The sequence below is a fragment of the Anomaloglossus baeobatrachus genome, chromosome 3, assembly GCF_048569485.1.
Source record: "Anomaloglossus baeobatrachus isolate aAnoBae1 chromosome 3, aAnoBae1.hap1, whole genome shotgun sequence".
In the NCBI taxonomy this organism is placed as follows: domain Eukaryota; kingdom Metazoa; phylum Chordata; class Amphibia; order Anura; family Aromobatidae; genus Anomaloglossus; species Anomaloglossus baeobatrachus.
The window spans coordinates 48,961,859-48,978,736 of record NC_134355.1 but is presented as its reverse complement, the minus strand read 5'-3'; the positions used below and the strand labels follow the sequence as shown (position 1 = coordinate 48,978,736).

The 16,878-nt window shown below is 42.9% G+C and overlaps 1 protein-coding gene across 1 annotated transcript in view; it reads right to left on the bottom strand.

Moving 5' to 3' along the window:
• EML4 (EMAP like 4) overlaps window positions 1-16,878 on the bottom strand; it is a 214,613-nt gene that overhangs the window by 78,051 nt on the left and 119,684 nt on the right. Inside the window, 3 exon segments of the mRNA XM_075339185.1 lie at window positions 6,580-6,612; window positions 6,923-6,948; window positions 9,304-9,429. Coding sequence (XP_075195300.1) covers window positions 6,580-6,612; window positions 6,923-6,948; window positions 9,304-9,429 — 185 coding nt within the window.

The following is a 16,878-nucleotide window of genomic DNA, read 5'->3' as shown; positions in this document are numbered from 1 at the left end:
TAAGAGCGTGTCAGCAGTGCCAAGAAGCCAAGAACGCCATCAGTTTTCAGGACTAATATAAACAAAAAGTCACACTGGATAGCGGATAATGAAGTAGCATCTGGTCACCATATTGCATCATCTACAGCACTTACATCTCTTTTTTCTCAGTAATTGCGGAAATACTCAAAAAAAAAGTAAATATTGAGTTTTAGGAAGACCGGCTAATGATAACTGTGTATAGAGCAACCTCAATAGAGGTCGACCCGACAGCTAATCTTCCTGTATCCCGTATACACGTGCACGCTCGGCTCAATGGAGCATGCATGTAATTCCCATAGGAGGGAGTAAGAGGCCAATACTCCATTATATTGACTGAAGTTGATATAGTCCAATTTGGACCCCTCCTTCTCAATTGTAACATTGCATTGGAGGGCCTTAATGATTTGGTTTTCGTGGCGCCTTAGGAAAATATATCACTTGTGCCAGGCTCCAGAGCCGATGTAAACGGCCAAAGACCAAAAGGTGGAGGGATTGATTGCTAATGTATGGTAAGAATTGGACCGAGGGTTTGGGGGGGGTTTGGGGAGCAGGAAATGGCCATTGGCTAGAAGATGTGAGCAAATATATTTGCAACACCTTGGTCCAACAGGCAGGTCGATAGTAAATGGCCAATGCAAAGAGTGCAAGCCATATCCCTTCGTGCTGGCATCCCTGGCACCATCGTTGGACAAACACCCACCCACACACGCCCAAACCCACCCACACACACCCACACCCCCAAACCCACCCACCCACACACACTCAAACCCACCCACCCACACACAGCCAAACCCACAAACATAAACACCCCCTGCCCCCACAAACACACACCCCCCACAAACACACCATAGGGCCGGGCTCAATAATCAAGAGGTGCTGGGACGCCGTAGATAGGAGGTGGTTTACCGGGCTCTCATCCAGCGCACCGTCGGCAGGATACACAACCATACACAAGAAATCCATACCAAAGTCTTTCAGCCCAACTATACCTGTTCGATAATATATAAGAAAAAAACACGATAAAAGATGACCATCTTTCTGGGAAAATCTTTTTTTGGACTATCAGACAAAAGTCTGATTTTTCTTCATTTTTTAAGGGTGGTTTTAGATAATTTGCAACCGTGCCCCTTCAAGAATGAGATTACGCAGCGGATAATATTTAACGGTTGGCGCCGGCACGGACGGGCCTCCTGTTTAATCATAGGGTAAAAAGAAAAAAAATAAATTATCGAATATAAGGAATAATAAACCGCATGAAAGAACATTCCTATTAATGTCTCCCTATATGAGGTAAGAGATTATAAATAAGTTTTATGGCTTTGAAATGTAGGTAAAATACTTTGTGCCTTGAGATGTAATCAGATCGCTGCGAATATTTCTGGTATTAAAGTCATAATATATTAGTGGAGGAGAGGTGTGTAATATATTATAACATGGGCTGTTATTTGAGTCATCGCGTATGAACACGCACTATATATGCCACTGGAAAATAGGAATATGTGCCCGGGGTATTCTCTGCCAGTAAAGCCAAGTTTACGAAAAGGCTGCCAAGGCCATTATTACAAGCAGAACCGCACTGTATGTTACATACATACCTAGATTAATTAATTTTATATTTATTTTTTTAAAGCCTACGCCAAAACTTTATTCAGCCTTTGTGCTACTTTTCTGTATTAATATATATTGAGTGGAAAGTCCCTATTCCCAGCTGTGTTTATTGCATAAAACCCGAGCTACCATACAGAATAGACTTTATATAAGCTTAATAACCAAAAGGGAAATTGTACATTTACCAGGGAACATGAGAGAAAGGTTTGCGGTGATAATAGAATCAGCAAATGTGACTAAAAAGAAACGACAAGACAGAAGCGAGAAGAGACTGCTCTGATCCGGCGACGGGAGATTTCACGCTCCCAATTCCAGCTCTACGTGACTGACATTGAGGGTAAACTACAAAGTAAGAATGTAGGTGAACCGCGACACCAAACACTGATTAAAGAGCAACACTCATCATAGAGATCAAAGATGATACAGAGCAGAAAATAATCTACAAATTGTTAAAGGGGTTATCCAGGGGGTATTTTTCCCAAACCTCAAAATAGAGGGACAATTAAAAAAAAAAAAAAAGTGATATTCATCCTCACTGATATCCTTCCCCTTCTTCACTTATTCAGTCTCCACCAGTCTCTACTTCCTGTGATTCCATCTCAACATTCCGGAGAGGTCTGCTCGGCCAATCACAGGCTGCTGCAGTGACACGCCTCAGCTTGTGATTGGCTGAGAAGAGATTTCCTACTCTGACAGACCAGGACGTAGACGATCATGAGAACTGGGTAAGTGACAAAGAGCGGGAGGAACCAGAAGGCAAAAGGGGAGGAACCAGAAGGCAAAAGGGGAGGAACCAGAAGGCAAAAGGGGAGGAACCAGAAGGCAAAAGGGGAGGAACCAGAAGGCAAAAGGGGAGGAACCAAAAGGCAAAAGGGGAGGAACCAAAAGGCAAAAGGGGAGGAACCAAAAGGCAAAAGGGGAGGAACCAAAAGGCAAAAGGGGAGGAACCAAAAGGCAAAAGGGGAGGAACCAAAAGGCAAAAGGGGGGAACCAGAAGGCAAGGGTGGCTAATTTTATTTTTTATTTTAATAAGAGCCCTTTAATAATTATTATTATTTATTAATAATAGAGAATAGTGATAATTATTGATAATGATATTTTTATTATTATTATTAGTATCACTATCATTTTTATCATCAATATTGTTGTTATTAATAATGATAATTAAGATAATACTACTGACAATTATTGATAATGATTATTATCATCACTATTATAATCATTATCAATTAATAATAATAAATAATAATATTGAAAATGATAGTGATAATTAATAATAATAATAACAACTGGACAACCCTTATAAAACATGGAAATATTACCAGCCAGCATCTAGCAATCCAGGAGGCTTACTACACAACAAATTATTGAACTCAGAGGAAGGTGTCTAATCCATTCGCCACAGGGGCCACCCTTTGCACTAAACAATTTGGGATAAATTTACATAGAAGTCAAAAAGGTAAAAACACATTTGAGGCTCGCTATTAATATTTTAGTTACCATACAAGTCTAAAACCCCATCTACGTGTGCCCTATCTAAAGACTCTTTAGTTCAGAGGACTGACTAGTATACCCATAAAGGGTTAAACCACCAAATTGTATTGCCTTTAAAAAGGGAACCAACCAGCAGGATTTTCATATATAAAGTAAAGCCAGTGCTATACTGGTGCTCGGATGCTGAATGTAAGGATAGTTTTTATTCTGAGATTGGATGTTTTATTTCAGAAATATGTGCAAGTAAAGCTCCAGCAATGCACTGCTATATGATTGACAGGTGCAACAGGAAGGAAATATGTGGGTCAGGTCTTGCTATCTATTCATACCCCTGTGTCTGCCTGCACCGGAATTGATGTCAATGGAGGAAGGCCAGGCCGGCAGACAGGGGCAGAAACATGTGGGTCGGGTCTTGCTATCTATTCCCGCCCCTGTCTGCTGCCTCGCCTTCCTTCCCCTGTTGCTGTCATAGACATCAATAATTCCGGTGCAGGCAGACAGACAGGCGGGAATAGTTAGACCCAGCCCACATTTTCCCTTCCTGTTGCACCTGTCAATCAAATAGCAGTGCATTGCTGGAACTTTACCTACACATATTTCTGAAATAAAACCTCCAATCTCAGAACTGAAGCTATGCTTACATCCAGCATCCAAGCACCAGTATAGCACTGGCTTTACTTTGTATATAAAAATCCTGCTGGTTGGTTCCCTTTAATTGTAAAGTGCCAGTGTGATTTACTCCATTGAAACCCAAAATTTAGAAGAATTACAAAATGGGCCAAAAAAAATTAAGAAACAAAATGCACCAATCATTCTCTATGCAATAAATTATGAACAAACAGATGCGCTGGGAGATCTATAGGTCAAATGCACATTTATAATAATCTATACTGATCTCTACTAATTCTAATATTACAATCTATAGGAAGCTAAATAAAAAAAAATAAAATAACTGTCCATGTAGCTTAGGCATTATAGCAAAAAAAAAAAAAAAATTGAAAAGACCGCACTCCAAGCATAGCGAGTGATCATAACGGCTGCGAAGACACCAAATCCCGCTCCTCCGGTGAGCGTCCCCCTGTATGATCTCGCAATGGATATCACTGGACATGCATACGTAGGCATGCACAGGTTACAGATTGCATGCTAAAGCAGAGTTTGCAGGAGGAGAAAAGCAGATTATATGTGAATTTCAGAAACAAAATCAAAGCGTAATATATGAGGGTTGTTTAGTTTCTGTCAGTGAAGCCAGCAGGAAGCAGAGCAGTAACAGCAGTAATCAGATTATCCGGAGAGTGCGCCTTTATTTCCCGGGTTTACCAGAACATGCACAATGCTTTGGTTAGCCTCCAGCGTGGAGCAACTAGTGAACTCCTTACATATAAAAAGGGACTATATTCAGAGGTCTCCATCAGGAAAAATCGGCCAGAAGCTAGATCCGGGACCCCATTGATGCCCAGGGGCAGTTCTTGTTCTCAGAGTAAAAAATGGCCATGCACAGACACTTCTGCATTAATATGAAGGAGATTTCTGGAAAACCATTATTAGGACCAGTCAGCTCCAGACACTAATGAGGTCCAAGTCTCTGGACATGGATGATGTGACATTGTATGTGACTGGCCTCCTTTCAGCACCATGTGGGTCCAGAATCATGTGCTGAAATCTTCCAATAGGGGACAGCCCATTAAAAAGGTACCTGTCATGCCATTTTTCGATATTCCACAATGTGTTTTAAATGATGCAATGTGCACCACTAACATGATTTTAAAAACATAAAAAATTGATGTATCTATCTTAAAAAGACAGCTGAATGAAGTACATACATACCTTCGGTTTCATTTATAAGGCCGGAGCTTTTGCTGAGTTCAGTCACAGTCACTCAAGTTCAGGCATTCATTAGGGTCACATGGTTGTGACATCACCAAAGTTCTTGCACCACCATTTCTCCTCTGCTGAGTTCCAGTGATCAACAAGACAAAACAATCCTTGATCTCGGGGAGACCAGCCAAAGAAAACACTGCCAGCAGCCAGTGGGGGCGCTCAACACAGTGAAATCCTAGGTGCATTGCCCCCCTGGGAAGTATGCAAATCAAAAAGGGTCCGTGGAGCCCCTGTTAGGAGTCTCGACACAGAACTAGCCAGATACCCTCCGGGAAGGACCTAGCCAAGGAGTGGCTCGTCAAAGAGTTGGATATTTACTAAAAGGGCCACTTAATATGGTGGTTATGGTGGTCTCCTTAAAAAGAGTCACTCCTTGGCTAGGTCCTTCCCGGAGGAATATTTGGCTATTTTCTGTGTCGAGACTCCTAACAGAGGCTCCACGGACCTTTTTTGATTTGCGAGCTCCAGTGATCAGCAGAGAACTGGCTGTACAGGACCTGTGGTGATGTCATGACCATGTGACCTTAATGGGTGGAGCTCAGCAGAGGAGAAGTGGTGGTAGCGGCCTGACCAAGTTAGAAGAAAAAAAAATCATGTCTGAACTTGAGTGAGTGTGACTGAACCCAACAAAAGCACCGCCCCTACGACTGAAGCTTAAGGTATGGACTGCATTCATTTTAGCATAGAGAGGTTTTTTTTGTTTGTTAAGATAAATATATGGGGTTTTTTTTTAATTTTTAAAACCCCAATGCATAATTGAGGACGGTTTAATATTGAAAAACGACATGACAGGTTCCCTTTAAGTCTGGTTCAGTTTTATAATGGAACAATAAAAGGGCTGTACAAAATTTTGCAGGTAAACCTACAGTAAGAATGGCAACCTTCTTTTATTCCTCCTGGTATTGTAGACATTAAAAGGGAACCGGTCACCGGATTTGGTGACTATAAACTGTGGTCACCACCAGTGGGCTCTTCTATACAGCATTCTCACAGGGTGCACTTTGATCTGCCCTGAGCATGGCAGATCAAAGAAATGTAGTGCGCATGCGCGGGACCTCAATGCCGGAGAGCGTGGATGACATAGGACGCGTCATTCACCCCGGCTTCAGAAGAAGGAGGACAAAGATGGCCGAAAGAGGAGGTGCCACACCCGGAGAACAGAGCCATCTATTTGACCAGTCTGCACCGCACCTTAGGTGAGTATTAAAGTGCTTTTTACATTCTACACAGCGGCCTGGGCTCATATACAGCATGTTAGAATGCTGTATATAAGAGCTCACTGGTGGTGGCCGCAGCTCATAGGCCCCAAATCTGGTGACCGGTTCCCTTTAACAGGGGATCAGTAAATCCACAAAAATCCTTCATATTATGCAGAAATAGATGTGTCAGGAGCATTGGAGAACAGAATGACCAGGGGATGGATCTTGGATGGGATCATTTATATAAATGATAGCACTAGGCAAAGTCTCCATGCCAAAAATTAGATTTCCAAATTAAGTGTAGAAAAAAAAAAAAAAGCAAGATTGAGAAGGTTAAAGAAGAGGCCAAGCTGCAGAGTCTCAGGCTGGATCTTACCTTGGCTGTTTTTTTCTCTTGTCGACATTTTTGCTGGTTTTGAGACAGAAGTAAAACAACTTAACAGTCAGGACAGCGCTCCGGTCTGCTTAGCATGTAATCGAGCGGCTACTTATGTATTTTATGTAGAAATGAATTAAATCGAAAAACACACATCATGATTCATGTATCTGTGTATTACAAAGTGTCTTATGGTAGAAAATATATAAAAAAAAAAAAAATAAAAAAAAATAAAAAGAAACGTGATGCTGCTGTTTAAGTTACATGAACAGAATCTCGAGAAAATAAGGACCCACAATGGTGTAAAAATAAAAGAACTGCACAGTCGGAGTCGGGTTTTTACCTGGGCTGATGACAAAATCTTTATTCCTGAAAACAAAAATAATTGGGCGTTACTTGAACGTTACACACGGTAAAGCAGCTGGGCGCAGCCTGAAGACGTGAGCGAGTGGAGGTGGAGACCTTCAGTGAGCGCGGGAAGAAAAGGAGGAATTGTGGAGAGATAGACACAGACCGCTACCCAAAATGCACAACCGGACGCAGACGGTCCCCGACACTACTGGTCGGTAATGTGACGGGCCAGAACGGAAAACGGTAAATCATGTTACCCTTTCATGAATCACACCAGAAATTACCAACTGCCTCATTTACCGCGTATCAGGAGGAGGCATCATGGCTACCACCAGGCGTGCACCTGTCCTACTGTAAGGATCAGGACAAGTGCCTTAATGCAGGACGTGAACCGTAGAACAAAGGTTTCTGAGATGTCTCGTTAATCATTGGCCTGAGTAAACATAGCAGCAATCAGCGAGCGGAAAAGGTAAAATCGTTCATTGTGTCGTTTATAAAGGGAAATATCCTGACGACAGCAATAACTTCTTTTTACCTTTTTCCAGTTTTTGCGGGTAAGTGGATGCAACGATCAAAAATGGCTTTTAAACCAGGCGCCAATCTACTCCATATACAGAACAAATCAGGAATCCTCCCTTTTAGTTGAGCCTTGTTCCACTTTTTCCTCCATAAGCAGGGTCTGGTATTCTGCATCAGACCCCATCGCTTCCATGGGGATGTGATCGAATATACCTTACAAAGCCAATGGGTAAAAGTGGCAGAACCAAATGGTTTTATTTTTTTTTGTGGATTTTTGCCTAAAACTTGGCGGAATTTGATGTTACTTATTTGCTAAGGCACCTGAATTGGGTACTTAAAGGGGTCATCTAGGTTTGGCCTGAAAGTGAATGCTCACAGTGCGCATTCTCCATGTCAGCGGTGAAATTGGCAGTCATGTGACCACAAGTATGCAATGATATGTATACGCCCAGCCACATTCAGACTAGACGTGCGCGGTGGATTGAACAAGGCTGTGCACGTCTAGTCTAATTGCGGCCGGTACTGTAATCTTTCCTTTACAAACATGGACAACCCCTTTAATGCCCCTCTTAGCAAATAGTCAGGATAAAACGTAAATTTTATTAAATAAAAAAGGACAAAGGTGCAAGAATTGTGAATAAAAGGCAACAGAACACAGCAGGAAAAAGATGAAAACTGCAACCGCGTGACTTGATTTTGCAGCGTTGTGTCGAAGGCTCTCAAGCCGAAACGCGCGTAGGGAACTTGGAGCCAGCACCGGCAGGAGGAGATGCCACTTATGTTGTACTCTTTTGCTTCATTTAAATGACACTTTTGTTGATAACATTGTATCATTAATCACCACACTCTACCGTTATCCTGTGTCTCAGTAACATCTGGGTTATATGATTTGCATGTGCAACTAACTTAGTCTACCCCCTGGTGTTAGATGTATGGGGCTATTTTGAGCCTATGTGTGGTTGCAATTTTCATCTTTTTCCTGCTGTGTTCTGTTGCCTTTTAGTCACTATTCTTGCACCTTGTCCTTTTAATTTATTTAATAAAATTTACGTTTTATCCTGGCTAGTTGCTTTTGGTTTCTTTCTTGGTGTTACATACCTTTGTCAGCTCGGATGTATAAGTTTTGAAACGCAAGCAAAATTTGTAAAATTAGCTTGTTGAGTGACAGCAGCTGCCGATCAGCTGATAGCTGGGGCGGGTATTCATAGTGATTCCCGCCCCCTGCCTGTCCATACTCTCCCTGTTAGTAAAATGATTTTATGATAGAATTAGCATAAATAAGTGACTAGAATGACCTGTGCTGATGTCATACCCATGTGACCAAAAGGGACATGGCCTCAGCCAACAAACAATGTTGCTTTCTGGTATCAGCTATGTTGGCTGAGACCCCGCCCCTTCTGGTCACATGGGTATGACATCAGCACAGGTCCTTCTAGTCAGTAAAACGATTCAAAAAGCTGCTCATTTTACAAACTATTTGCTTGTGTTTCAAAAACTATACATCCGAGCTGACAACTAAAGGTATGTATAGAATCAACCTGATAGCGCCAGTATAGCACTGGCTTTAGGTTATATAGGAAAATCCTGGTGACTGGTGCGCTTTAAAACGAATCTATCCACATCCAATAGAGCATCTACTTTGGATCTCGTGGAGAATCAAATGGCAGGACGCCTGCCTACGATGTCCAAAGAGAATAGATGTTACCCTTTACAACACACTGATGCACACTTTACAGTCAGAGAATATAAGAAGTCGAGTAAGTTATACAAAAAGGGAGAAAAGACGGCCGCCGGCATGGAGCGATAATCTGCTTTAATGATATTTTTTATAAAGCTTCCTTAACTATTACTTACTTATCGGAAGGTTTGCTCGGCTTCGAATATAATTTTGACGTGGAAGACACCCTCGTGAGCCTGTTTCGACTGTCATCTGAATTGTCCGTGTGGTGCGATTTGTCTAAGGAGTGGATTTTTTTTACACTGAATATTGAAATAAAAAAAAAAAAAAAAATTAATAGTGATTTTTGAAAGACGAACGGACAGACAAACAAAAAAGAGCTGGTTAAAAGAAATCCATGCAGAGTTGTACATAGAAAAGCACAGAAATAGGCAACTGAGGAAGCCCAGACACCCACAGCACGCGGCAAGGGCACGTCTCCAGTCCAGTCACCTGTGGAAATTTGGGAAGAGGGGGATGCACTTTACTAAACTGTAATGATCCTCCAGGCAATGCAAAGTTGTGATTTTTCACCATCTGATTTTGCTTCCTTTTCTCCTGAACATTATGCAGCTGTGTTTTACATGCTCCTTTAACAGCTGCTTTTAACTGCTGCTAAGCAAAAGATCTGTACCATTACCTGTACAGTCTGTATGGAAATTCCCAAGTACAGGGTTGGGGCTAGATGCTCAAACAGCTCAAATGGGTAATCACACACACAATATAGTTGGCGATTCAGCAGCAGTTGAAAGTAGCTTCTAAAGGGGCATTAATTGGGAACATTTAAAAGCACCGCAGTATAGAGAAAAAAAGCAAAATAAGTAACAAAAATGTATATCTCTGCAATACCTGGTAGAGAACTTTATAAAAAGAAGTTCCTCTTAAGGAGAACAGGATAAACGAGCTGTCAAGATAGGAGTGGACCGATTGGGAAGGCGGTCAATTCATAAAAAGGTATGGTTAGTACAATGGCCTCTTTGTGGGGTACTTCTTTATGGTCAATGGTGAGCTTCTTAAGAAGCCTCCCTGGAGGATTCATCAAGGGCCACATTGATTGGACTCAATTTTATGCAAAAGTTAAAAAGGCAACCCCTATAATATTGCCTTTACCTACTAAAAGTAAACCAAAACTCCACTTGCCAAAATAGATATATAGAGATCTATATTCTCTATCCATATCCCTATATCCCTCCATATCCCTATATCCCCCCCCATATCCCCCTCCATCCCTCTATATCTACCATATCTACCATATCTACCATATCTACCATATCTACCATATCTACCATATCTACCATATCTACCATATCTACCATATCTACCATATCTACCATATCTACCATATCTACCATATCTACCATATCTACCATATCTACCATATCTACCATATCTACCATATCTACCATATCTACCATATCTACCATATCTACCATATCTACCATATCTACCATATCTACCATATCTACCATATCTACCATATCTACCATATCTACCATATCTACCATATCTCTATATAATGGGATCTCTTAAAATGATGACAGGTGATACAGTGGGTGAAATAAGTATTGAACACACCAATTTTCTAAGTAACGGTAAATTTATTTCTAAAGGTGCTTGTGACATGAAATAATAATATTTATTCATTTATATTGCGCTATTAATTCCACTCCACAGAGCTTTACATACATTGGTAACACTGTCTCCATTGGGGCTCACAATCTAAATTTCCTATCAATATGTTTTTTGGAGTGTGGGAGGAAACCGGAGGAAACCCACGCAAACACGAGGTAAACATACAAACTCCTTGCAGATGGTGTCCTTGGTGGGAATTGAACCCAGGACCCCAGCGCTGCAAGACTGCAGTGCTAACCACTGAGCTAACCACTGAGCCACTCATCTCACCAGATGTTGATCGTAACCAGTCCAATCCACACAGGCAAAGAAATGAAACCATGGATGTCCATAAATATAGTGATGTGTAATAATGAGAACAGATGCAGGGAAAAAGTACTTAACACATGAAAAAAAAAGGTTTAAAAAGCCATGGAAAGTCATGACACCAGCTGAAATCCATCAGTAACTAGGAATCAATCCCACAGCTTAGTGAAAAATTATATCAGCTGGTTCTACTGATGGCCTATAAAAAAAAGTGTGTCATTACCAAGGTGCCACACAAGAAACATCTCATGATGGGTAAAACCAGTGAGCTGTCCCATGACCTTCACAACCTTATTAATGCAATACTGTTGGCATTGGTTACAGAAGAATTTCTAAACTACTGAAGGTTCCAGTGAGCACTGATGAGGCCATAATACAGTAGTGGAAAGAACATTATTTCACCATAAACCGGCCACAACTAGATTCTGCCCGCAAAAGATCAGACAGAGGAGTGAAAAGAATTATTAGAAGAGTTGTCCACGAACCAAGGTCCACTTGTGGAGAGCTACAGAAAGATCTGGAATTAGCAGGAGCAATTGTGTCAAAGAAAAACAATAAGCAATGCACTCCTCCTCTATGGCCTGTATGCACGCTCAGCACGCAAGACTCCATTGCTGAACAAAAAAGCATGATCAACTGTATTTAAAGTTTACTCAACAACATTTAGACAAAGTGAAATAATGGGAGAATTCAGTCTGGTGAGTCAAGTAGTGTTGAGCGGACCCGGACTTGCAAAATCCGGATCCGCGCGGTTTCAGCGGTAGGTCCGGGTCCAACCCGGACGCGGGATTCTGGATCTCTCAAGCTCTCTCTCACACACTTTGGATGCCATATTAATCAAGTTTGGCGTCCAAAAAGCACACCATACCCACAGTGAAGTGTGTCGGTGGGAATATCATGATGTGGTGCTCTTTTTCAGCATACAGCACAGGCAAACTTCATATAAGTAAACGAAGAATGAATGGACAAATGTAATGAGACACTCTTGATAAAAATCTGCTGCCATCTACCAGTATGATGAAGAGGAAATAAGGGTGGACATTTCAGCAAGAGAATGATCCCAAATACACAGCCAAGGAAACTCTCAATTGATTTCGGAGAAAGAAAATAATTCTGCTAGAATGGCCGAGCCGATCACCGGACCTGAATCCGATAAAACAAAAAAAACAAAACAAAAAAAAAAAAAACAAAACAAAAAACAAACAACTTATGGAAGGAACTAGATCTCAGAGTTCATAAAAGGAGCCCTCGTAACCTTAAGGATTTGAAGAGTGTGTGTGGGAGAATGGCCCAAAAATCACCTGAGCAATGCATGCCACTAGTTTCTCTATACAGAACGTGTCTTGAAGCTGTCACCACCAGCAAAGGTTTTTGTACAAAGAATTAAATATCATTACGTATTCACTCATTTTTCAAATGTGTCATTTCTCATTATTACACAATTTATGGACATCTATAGTTTGATTTCTTTGCCTGTGTGGACTGGATGGGCTGTTCCCGACATCTGGTGAGAAATCCAAGTCAATAGCACCTTTAGAAATGTAGAAAATTGGTCACGTGTTCAATACTTCTTTCACCAGCCTCATATCAGGATATTGACTATTGTTATGTCACAGGGGGCGCCTGGCTTGGCTTTTTAGCTAAAGTCTGTATAAATGGTGGATACTGACTTTTGGAAATGCTACATCACATAGTTAGCACAAGAGTTCCTATCCTCTTCCTTCTGAGGGGGCTTCTTGCATATTTAGGCATGAATTGGCTCACCACGTAGGGTACCAGACAGCGATTTATGCCACCTTTCCAAAAGAAATGGCTGAAAACCCATGTGGCCAAGAGCTAACACCTCTGTATAGTTCTCGGCCTTTGTCAATTAGGAATTGTTGGGCAAGTGACTGTTATTAATGCGCAATTATGAAAGGACTGGAAATCTCCTTTAATCAGCAGCCCCGACATACCTGTACTTCATCAAAGGAGAAAATCAGTAGTTATTAATGACAAAGAACAGCAAGCAACAGAAACCCCATAAACCTCAATGAGAGAGGAGAAGAATCGGCAACACGAGAACATGCAACTCCCAATTATAGGATTTCCCCTACAAGCGAAGCGGGAAGCTGAAGACCTCGAGCTGCGCCAGCGGGCGTGTGGTGACTACTTAGTAGTGGATTAGTCTGAGAAATGTAAGAAATCACACGAAGCGGCAGAAGAGCGGACACCCGAGCAAGGTTTAGAAAGGGCAATTTTAAAAAACATGGGGGTGCAAAAATATTAAAAAGCAATGCCTTGTGGAAAGAGTTGTAATGATATACAAAAAAAATAAACTATAAAGAAAAAAAAAAAAATGAGAAAAGAAAAACTAAAAAAAATATTAAAAACAGAACAAAAAAAAATTAAACCCCAAAAATAAGATCCTATGGTTAGATAACGGAATATGAAAAGTATCACAGAAGACATTGTGCGGCGTAAATAATCATATGGGAACTTCCCTCGTTCTCTAAGACCCTCATCTCTTTTTTTTGGGCTTTGTGGAGGGGAATGCATACCCCACTAACTTCAATGACCCCTGTGTAGTACTTTGATTCTCCTGTGGTGGCGCTGTATTGTACCTGAAGATTAAATGCCATGTAGTCAACATATTGCAGCTTTTACACAAAGAACAAGGTCATACCCAGATTTTTTGGAAGGTTCCTTTGAAAAAAAAAATTGGTTTTCCATTATTCCTCACTGCAGGTAGGCTGAATTGTAAATTTGGGGCTTGTATGAGACTGTAGGGGGGTACTGGGGAAGAAAGTTTATTATTTCCGCCGTCCATTACGGAGCCGTTCCTTGGTTCGGGAGGCTCATTCCTTACGGGCACTGACATCACACTCGCACTTAAAAGCCTGTAAGTGCACTTGAAAGTTATTATGAATATTTAGAGTAGGCCGCCGCCAAGAGGCCGGTAATGGGTCCCATTATTAACCTCATTACATGGAGGAATGATAATTGAAATATCGCCAGATAAACTCCAGCTGCGGCTATAAAAACGATGAGGGGGAAAGGGTTAAGTTTTAAAAAACGGTGTCAGAGAATGAATACTGTGAAAAGCCGTCCGGAGACTGTGCGACTCAGATGACTAGTCCAAGAGGCAGGACCCCGGCAATCCTCACTACCCAGCTCCCCTAGACTATCAGATCTTTCCCATCAGTTCGGGGGTGAGGAGTAGAGAGGAGCCGCCTCTTGGACTAGTCATGTGCTCCCCGGACGAGTTTTCAAAGCATTACAGCATCTTGAAGTAAAGGGCTCGCTTACCCTGGCAGATTGCAGTTAAATGAACGGGCTACGCTTGCCAATCTGGGGGGGTCATTCAATGGCCTGTTTATACAGGTCAACCGCTCATCAACGCAGACCGATTGATCAATTCTCAGCAGCACGTCCCATTTAACACCGCACATTGCATTGCAGAGAATGATGATGGATTTTAGCAGCCTGAAAAATAATTTCACCTGAACGAGGAATGAGCTTTTACCTTGTTCATTGGGTGATCAGCAGCCCACATACACTGCATGGTTCTCATTTTTTTGGGAATGCTTGCTTAAAATAGGCCACTGTAAATTAACCCTAAAATACAGGTATAATGCAGCCATTGCCAGTGGTTTGGACAGCAGGACTTGTCAGGCTCAGTTTAATTTGTGCCAAAAAAAACCCCAGATGTTTTATAACACATTTATTATGTGCTTTATAGTGATGAGCGGGCACTACCATGCTCGGGTGCTCAGTACTGGTAACTAGTGATGAGCGGGCACTACCATGCTCGGGTGCTCAGTACTGGTAACTAGTGATGAGCGGGCACTACCATGCTAAGGTGCTCAGTACTCGTAACTAGTGATGAGGGGGCACTACCATGCTCAGGTGCTCAGTACTGGTAACTAGTGATGAGCGGGCACTACCATGCTCAGGTGCTCTGTACTGGTAACTAGTAATGAGTGAGCACTACCATGCTCGGGTGCTCTGTACTGGTAACTAGTTATGAGCGGGCACTACCATGCTCAGGTGCTCTGTACTGGTAACTAGTGATGAGGGGGCACTACCATGCTCAGGTGCTCTGTACTGGTAACTAGTAATGAGCGAGCACTACCATGCTCGGGTGCTCTGTACTGGTAACTAGTAATGAGTGAGCACTACCATGCTCGGGTGCTCTGTACTGGTAACTAGTGATGAGCGGGCACTACCATGCTCAGGTGCTCAGTACTGGTAACTAGTGATGAGCGGGCACTACCATGCTCAGGTGCTCTGTACTGGTAACTAGTAATGAGTGAGCACTACCATGCTCGGGTGCTCTGTACTGGTAACTAGTAATGAGCGAGCACTACCATGCTCGGGTGCTCTGTACTGGTAACTAGTGATGAGCGGGCACTACCATGCTCGGGTGCTCTGTACTGGTAACTAGTGATGAGCGGGCACTACCATGCTCGAGTGCTCTGTACTGGTAACTAGTGATGAGCGGGCACTACCATGCTCGGGTGCTCTGTACTGGTAACTAGTGATGAGCGAGCACTACCATGCTCGGGTGCTCTGTACTGGTAACTAGTGATGAGCGGGCACTACCATGCTCGAGTGCTCTGTACTGGTAACTAGTGATGAGCGGGCACTACCATGCTCGGGTGCTCTGTACTGGTAGTGATGAGCGGGCACTACCATGCTCAGGTGCTCTGTACTGGTAACTAGTGATGAGCGAGCACTACCATGCTCGGGTGCTCTGTACTGGTAACTAGTGATGAGCGGGCACTACCATGCTCGAGTGCTCTGTACTGGTAACTAGTGATGAGCGGGCACTACCATGCTCGGGTGCTCTGTACTGGTAACTAGTGATGAGCGGGCACTACCATGCTCGGGTGCTCTGTACTCGTAACTAGTGATGAGCGGGCACTACCATGCTCGGGTGCTCTGTACTGGTAACTAGTGATGAGCGGGCACTACCATGCTCGAGTGCTCTGTACTGGTAACTAGTGATGAGCGGGCACTACCATGCTCGGGTGCTCTGTACTGGTAACTAGTGATGAGCGGGCACTACCATGCTCGGGTGCTTGGTAGCAGCTGGACTCTCAGATGGCAGCGACTTGAGTATAATAAAAGTCAATGGAGAACTCAAGCTTTTTTTCTAGGAAATCTTTTGGAAAAATGCTCGAGTCCCCCATTAACTTCTATTTTACTTAGGTGCTGGAGTAACACCTAAGCATGCGTCCAATTGCTTGTTACGAGTACTCTGCACCCGAGCATAGTAGTGCCCACTCATCACTAGTTACCAGTACAGAGCACCCGAGCATGGTAGTGCCCGCTCATCACTAGTTACCAGTACAGAGCACCCGAGCATGGTAGTGCCCGCTCATCACTAGTTACCAGTACTGAGCACCCGAGCATGGTAGTGCCCGCTCATCACTAGTTACGAGTACTCCGCCCCAGAGCATGGTAGTGCCCGCTCATCACTAGTTACGAGTACTCCGCACCCGAGCATGGTAGTGCCCGCTCATCACTAGTTACGAGTACTCCGCCCCAGAGCATGGTAGTGCCCGCTCATCACTAGTTACGAGTACTCCGCACCCGAGCATGGTAGTGCCCGCTCATCACTAGTTACGAGTACTCCGCACCAGAGCATGGTAGTGCCCGCTCATCACTAGTTACGAGTACTCCGCCCCAGAGCATGGTAGTGCCCGCTCATCACTAGTTACGAGTACTCCGCCCCAGAGCATGGTAGTGCCCGCTCATCACTAGTTACGAGTACTCCGCACCCGAGCATG